At 42.8% G+C, this 6,845-nt stretch overlaps 1 protein-coding gene across 1 annotated transcript; it reads right to left on the reverse strand.

The window, feature by feature from the left end:
• Positions 1–466: 466 nt before the first annotated feature.
• Positions 467–6,747, reverse strand: YIPF1 (Yip1 domain family, member 1). The gene is made up of 9 exons (XM_010290344.1): positions 6,717–6,747; positions 5,865–6,028; positions 5,084–5,164; positions 4,886–4,973; positions 4,645–4,761; positions 3,413–3,579; positions 2,607–2,789; positions 1,534–1,628; positions 467–528 (listed from the first exon to the last, which is right to left on the reverse strand). The coding sequence occupies exons 1-8, from the start codon at positions 6,745–6,747 to the stop codon at positions 1,539–1,541; spliced, it is 921 nt and encodes a 306-aa protein (XP_010288646.1). The 3' UTR covers positions 467–528; positions 1,534–1,538.
• Positions 6,748–6,845: the final 98 nt, after the last annotated feature.

Genomic DNA, 6,845 nt, shown 5'->3' on the forward strand with positions numbered 1-6,845 from the left:
GAAGCGGAAACGTTACACGGCCCTGGGGGGAGGGAGAACATAGCTGAGGGGAAAGAACGGAGCCAGACCCGGGAAGGCAGCAGGGACGGCACGAACTGCTTTCGAGGCAGCATTTGCTGCGTACATGTGCCTCAGGGTGGTCCAACAGCAACACAGCAAAAGCCTGTCTTGCCTCTACCCCACCTCCACACCTCTCATCACACCCTCTAGACAGCTTTGGAGGAGGAGTATTGGAACATGAAAAAATAAGAAATCACCTTCAGAACACTTTATTCAGAGGCAAAATAGTGTGGTGAGCGCAGATGGAATTTAAAAAGAAAAGCTCTACAGGATTAAGATGTACAGTTGACCCTCCTTATGGAACCAGTTGGTCTCCAGTAAGCATGGAGACATCCATAAGTCCAGGAGACATCACTGTCCCTTCTTTTACAAAAAACATTCCCTGTTCTTGCACTTTCGATGTTCTTCAGTGAAAAAATAATCTAGAATAAAATTACTGTACAGATGGAGAGAAACAGGCATTTTAATCTGAAAGAGACAAATAACTCCTATTAATATTACAGCTCCTCAGGCACCAGAGGACACAATAAGGCACATATTTATATATAAATACTAAAATTCATTACTATCATTTGGAATCCTAATAGGCACCTGGGATGAAAAACCGATTCTGCAGGAGGAAAGCTTCTAAAATTGATCTGCATTATTAGATTGTCACAGCTGGTGATTTTTTATGATCATTTTTGCTAGGTATATTTGGCCTTTTTTTGTTTTAATCTAATATAGCTTCTAGACAGTAAATAGTCTGATCTCCACATACACACTTGCGGCTGGTATACTTGCTGAGGCCTGGCCTCTGCATGTCTATTAGCCTTTTCCTGGACCTGCTCCACGTCTCATCTCTCCAACAGAATTCAAATGTCATCTGCTGCTGGCAGCACTCCCAGCTACAAGGAAGCAGAACCTCAAACCATCCCACACAAGGAATGCGGTCCATAGGGGTGGCTCAGGCTCTGAGTCAGCCCTGCTCTGAGAGTACATGGATGTCTCCGTACACAGAGCTGCTGTGGTTACGTTGGTCGCAAACATCAAGGGGAAAAAAAAAATTCTGATTTACTTCTAACATTAACTGGAAAGGAAACAGGAGTATAGTAGTTTATTGCTTAAGTTTTACTTGTGCAGTACAAATTCTAACAAACACTTTTGAGCTTTTGTAAGGTATTGAGGGGGAAAAAAAAACAAATTTGGAAATCGCCTATGGGACTGAGTAGATTATTTAAATGTGTGTTTCTTTGCCAAGAGTAAACCTCTAAGAAAAGAAAATATAAGATAACACGTCTTTGTTTCTCAGAGTCTTTTATGTTTTTATGGCTATACTTAAAACTGGAAGAAAAGTTAATAAATGGTATTTATATATAGGTGCCATTTGGCAAAATGGGTCTGTTAAACCCTTTTCCACTCAAACACAGTAATGGGGAAAAGTTTCCAAATGTCTGTGATGATTAGAGAAGGAAGTTTAGATTGGATTCTTACCTTATTTACTGACTCTTTGTTATTACTGTTGTTCCATTGTGAGCAGGGATAATAGGTGCAGGAAAATCCAGTTCAGGGGCATCAAAAAAGTATGCCTACATTATTACAGAGGAAAAAAAGACTGTTTAGAGAGAAGTACCAGCTCCTTCTTTCCACACCCACTCTTCACAAGGTACAAACACAGCATTGAAATGGCAAATTTGGATTTTTTCTGTTTTTATCAGATTAGAGACAGTCAGCTAAAATGGTGCTCTAAACTGTACTTTTAAATATAACAGTTAGCAGCTAAGGCCTTTGAAAAGGCCCATTACTGGAAAGGATTGGATTGCAGATATTTGACTGTTTGCTGTTTTAACTGATGAAGCTCCAGGCAGTCTCTGGTGACAGGAGCCCCACTGAAGTCAGCTGCAAGTCTCCTGCTGACACGAGAGTTGTGTTTTGCCTTTGCCTCCCTGCACGCTGAGCTGCGGGGAAACAGATCTATCTACTCTGGAAGCTGGGGCAGGGGAACAGAATGAAGCCTGGATAGTATCATTCTACCTACTGTAACAAACAGACAAAAAATAACTTAAGTTCTCATCACTATGTATTTCAGTAGCATTAGGGTCTTCTATTTTCATAATGCTGATATTTTACTAAGTTTAAGCAGGTTTATGTTTTCATACATAAAACTCATAAGCACACACTACGTATTGAACATTTAATAATTTTAAAGACTAACTAAGCAGAGTACTCATTGGAATAAGCTGCGACCGAATACAATAAAGATTAATGCTTTGCTGATACTACGATGCATTACAGATAAATTCAAGACCATCCTGTGAGTGATTTTGTGCTAAAGACATATTAATCATTGAGTTTGTAACAGGCACTGTCAAAGTCAGATTGGCATCAATTTTTGCTATAGTTGAAATAATTGGAACTTCTACTTTGGAGGTTTTTCAGAAGTACTATTTCTTTCTTTATTAAAAAAAGATTTTCCAGCAACCAGCCAACCCCATTTCCCCTGCACCGTAACGTGTCACCAGTCCCAGGAAATGACAGGTTAGAGAAAAGGAAAGGCAGTGTCGTACCAAACAGCCGACAGCCAGCAGGGCATGAAGCAGAACAATGGTCCCCACGGTCGCCAGCGCAATCCTCCGGTTGTCATCTCGGACAGCAGGCCAAAAGGTCATCACCAAAACAGACCCCGAAAGGCACAGGGAGAACATCACCAGGACCCAGCGCACCACTTTTTGCGGAATGATCCATAAAATCTATAAAAGGGAGGAAAATGAGAGACTCCGTGAAACAGGGAATCATTTATGTAACGCATTGTTCTGTGACACTTCATCACTTTCAGCCAATTCGTGCACAAATTAACTTGTGCCTTATTGGATACATCTCTGTTATTTGAGGAAAGAGTAACAGCAATTGCAGACACGACAAGAGCATGTCCTCTGAGTTATGGCACTCCCTCCAAGGCCTGCCCCTTGCCAGAGTGGCCCAGGATGGTCCCTGCTAGGGGAGCTTGTCCTCTGAGCTTGCCCATCAGCACTGTCACCCTGCACACCAATGTCTGTACCCTGGGGACACACACAAATCCCAATTCCTGAAGTTGCCTCAGGCTGCCCACAAGGCTCGCCAGCAGCACCCTTGCTTGGATTTACTGCCTCTGGGGAAATGACCTGTCCTGGGCTTTTCCAGGATCCACAAAACGTCTTTACGTTAGAGAAGCTGAAACAAAAAGCTTTATTCTAGCCAAGCAAAAGTAGCAAATGATTTGCCCAGTCCCCAAGATTTTGGCTAATATGAACAATATTATAAGAAATAGCAAATTTTCTAAATCAGGACTTTTTTGCAGGGCATATAATAGGGATGCAATCTAGGCCATACCTACCGCTGTGGGAATGTAAATGAAGAGGGAGTAGCCATATACACACACTATCTCCAGGAATGAGTAGGACACAATGTTCATAACTTTAGTGTTCCTCCACATCAGGAATCCCCACAGCGCAAGGGGAACAAGCCAAGCGTACGCATAAATCGTTGTTGCTGCTATGGACACTGGAAATATGACAAAGATTTCACATTTTACTTAGAATACTAGCCAGAATCAAACATGTAGAAGCATTCAGCCTGAAAACTAGAAAGCTACCTTTGAAGTTACTTTCAAAATATCAAGTATGACTTATCAATAAACTGAGAACTTTGCATTTACATCCAGTTTATGCCCACTACTTTGCCAACACTTCAAGTTACTTTAAAAGTAAAGACTCCAGAAGTATTCTTTTGATATTTCAATTTCTTTACTACACCTATGTACAAAATGCTATTGGTTTCTGTGTGAAAGGAAGAGCCCCGGAAGAAAGACAGACTTAGTTAAAAATAAAAATTCAGCTACTAACAGCTACTGAAAAATGAGAATAGAATGCAGACGTGCTAAAAAAATTGAAAGAGAGCACAAACACAAGCGTCAGATCTGAAATTATTCAAGTGACTGGATTCCCAAATGTCAGCATTCTTCCAAGTACATTGTGGATTTTGGAAACAAACTGAAGCCATGTTCCGCTGCAGGGATGGCAGTCTCCTTCAAACTACAAGGATAAGTGCAGACAATTGGCTCCTCACTCTGAGTTCTCTGGGGCACGTATCAGTTGAGCATCTTTTGCTTATTTTTGAGTTTGCCAGAAGATAACAACTTCCAGCCCCCGGTAGGTGATGTGAGTAATACTCCAATTCAGTCATTTTCTGTCTGAGGCCTGCAGGCTCCTAGGAGGCCATGGATCCAGAAAGGCACCTACAAAAGCACCACTGTAGCCACTGCTGGGTTTTCACTATGTACAAGGGAGCATTCACTAAGGCTAGAAAAATAACTGCTCCGATTACTCCTGCCTGCCCTACTACAACCCTGTAACTACTTTACGCTCTGGAGCAGTAGGGGTTCTACCGGTTACAGCCCACTTCAAGGACTTGTTTCACATCTCTAAAAATTTAAAGCCATCAATCAATCAAAAGACTCTACTAAATCAAAGCTGTGACCAGTTTTTACATTACTTCACTAGTGCATTAAAAAAAGCCCAAACCAAAAACCCACCACCCCACTTAGGACTGTATCAACTACTTACAAACCTTTTCTGAACTCGGGCACATAGTGGTACGTTGGCTTGCCCAGATGGATGAAGAAATTAGAGAGATTGCCACTAACAGCAATGGTAAAGACGAGTGTGGCACATATCCAAAAGGGACCTTAAAAGGAAACAAACAAGTTCAATAACAACTCCTCTGCCCTCTTGCTTAAGGTTAGCAAGTAAAAGTGAATACAAACTCAAAATGTTTAGCACAGAAAGAACTTCTCACACCTCATACCTACCATAAAGGTCAGGATTGCTGCGGATATACAGCCTTACAAAGTTCTTCCCTGGTACTGGGAAAACCGAACCTTTGATTCTGTCCAGGACCTACAAAAACAAACAGATTTGTCTGACTGAAGGTGCAAAATGGAAAAAGCCTCAATATCTGTATAAAGCATAGGTCAGACAATAGTTCTCCTCTGGAGTGGAGTAATAACCTGGTAAGTGTCCACATCGAAGAACGTCTGGTAGTACTCAAATGTCCAGAAAGGGGCGCTTTTCTTCTGTCCTGCAAGCAGCTGTATGGAGGGGAAAGGCAGCATGAAAAACATTACAAGCATGCAATTTATGTATTACTTGGTCATTTACACAATAATTGAATGATTTCTGTACCTGGATGGAAAACAAACTTAACAGGGTGGCGCTTACTATTTAATTTTTTAACGGTTTCCCTTTCCCCCTCTAGTATTTGTTAGCAGCAGCTATTCTTATCTCCCTGCAAGCAGAATTGTGGCCTAGAATTCTAAAGAGCAGCCAGGTACTACCTTCCACTACATCATTTGTAACACATGCCTTCATTGGCATCACAAGTTCCCTCGCCATGGTTGATGGCTGCGTTAGCTAAGCCTTCAGACAAGCCCTGGCCCTTTCAAAGTTTCCTGCTCTCCTGCCAGAGTCACCAACCCCACAGCAGAACCGACAGAAACAAACATGGTGCTGGGTTTTCAGCTGCTGTTCCGCTCATCTCCTGGCATATTTGCTTAGTTTAAATCACCACCCTTTCAGTTCAGTTTCTTAGGCTGCAAACCACAACAGCTGAAGAGCCAACGCACATTTGCTTCTGCCAACTCTGCTATTGAGAAAGTAACCTGCGACAGAGAATAAGCAGAGTTTTAAGTCACCCAGCATGAAGCCCTGGTATCCTCCAGAAATATCTCAGCGTTGTCAGCACCATTTGTATAAGTGCCGATGAAGGCACTGTAGGTCTAAGAGCATTACCTCTGTTTTATCGGAGTCATCGGTCCCCAGTAATTCATCATCCTCTTCTCTCCCTGGCTCTTGCAGACGGCCATGCTGATTCTTTGGGATTTCAACTGGCTCATCGATGCTTATTGTGGTAGCATCAGGATTTGCTGCAAGCAAATTAGCTGCATCGTCAAATTCTGCAAATAAGTACATTACAAGAGATGCAAATGATCAAGCTACCAAAATTTTTGGTTTTGCTGCTCAAAAAACTACATTAAGACCCCTACACAGCCCGGGAAAGGATACATCCCTAGTTTAGGCATGTCAAATATGATCTGTTTCTTAAAGCCCAAACTGACACTCACCAAGCTGAACATTTACTTAGTTAAGAAAGCGTGAGGCCTCTTTCCTGCTACTCTGCCTCGTATGAGAAACTAGCACCACTGAAGCCTGCCTTTCCTTCCTGCGATCAGCCCCAACCTGAGAATTTGGGGCGCTGCAGGGCAGGGGGAAGCTGCCTCTCTGAAGAGGCTGTAGAAATGGGTCATTTTAATCCCCTCCACAAATTAGTTTCTTCAGACCTGAATTTATTTATCAATAAATATGCTTAGGCAAGTCTGACACTGCAGCCTGTTCCAAATTATAGACTGCTCTGCCCACTTTCAGCTTTAACTTCCCATCACAAAGGAGTTCAGTCAACACAGGTAACACTTTATAGCTCTCATATGGCACAATCTTAGCTCAGAAAACTGGAGGTACTCCTGACACTACTGGCAGAACGGCGAGGAAGCTTTTATTCAGAGGAGCCCAAAGCAAAGCTCAGAAACCTCTGAGCCTCTCAGAGCTTGACCACTCCATCAGCTGGGCCCCAGAGCTCGCGTTTACCTTGAAATTTGAGGTCATCCACAGTCGCCATTCATCCGCTTGTTGAGGAACCGGTCCCCGAGGCCTCGACCCTCCTGAAAGACAGGCGGCAGCGCTGATCCCACAGCCCCCGCGCCGCCCCGTCCCCTT

The sequence above is a fragment of the Phaethon lepturus genome, unplaced genomic scaffold (genome assembly GCF_000687285.1).
Source record: "Phaethon lepturus isolate BGI_N335 unplaced genomic scaffold, ASM68728v1 Scaffold51170, whole genome shotgun sequence".
Classification (NCBI taxonomy): Eukaryota; Metazoa; Chordata; class Aves; order Phaethontiformes; family Phaethontidae; genus Phaethon; species Phaethon lepturus.

Excerpts from the sequence above, each read along its gene's own strand:
- YIPF1 (XM_010290344.1), bottom strand. The coding sequence starts at position 6,747 with ATGGCGACTGTGGATGACCTCAAATTTCAAG. Across the intron at positions 4,974-5,083 it reads TCGATGTGGACACTTACCAG|GTCCTGGACAGAATCAAAGG; the intron begins GTTATTACTCCA and ends TTGTTTTTGTAG. Across the intron at positions 2,790-3,412 it reads TCATTTACATTCCCACAGCG|ATTTTATGGATCATTCCGCA; the intron begins GTAGGTATGGCC and ends TCCCTTTTATAG.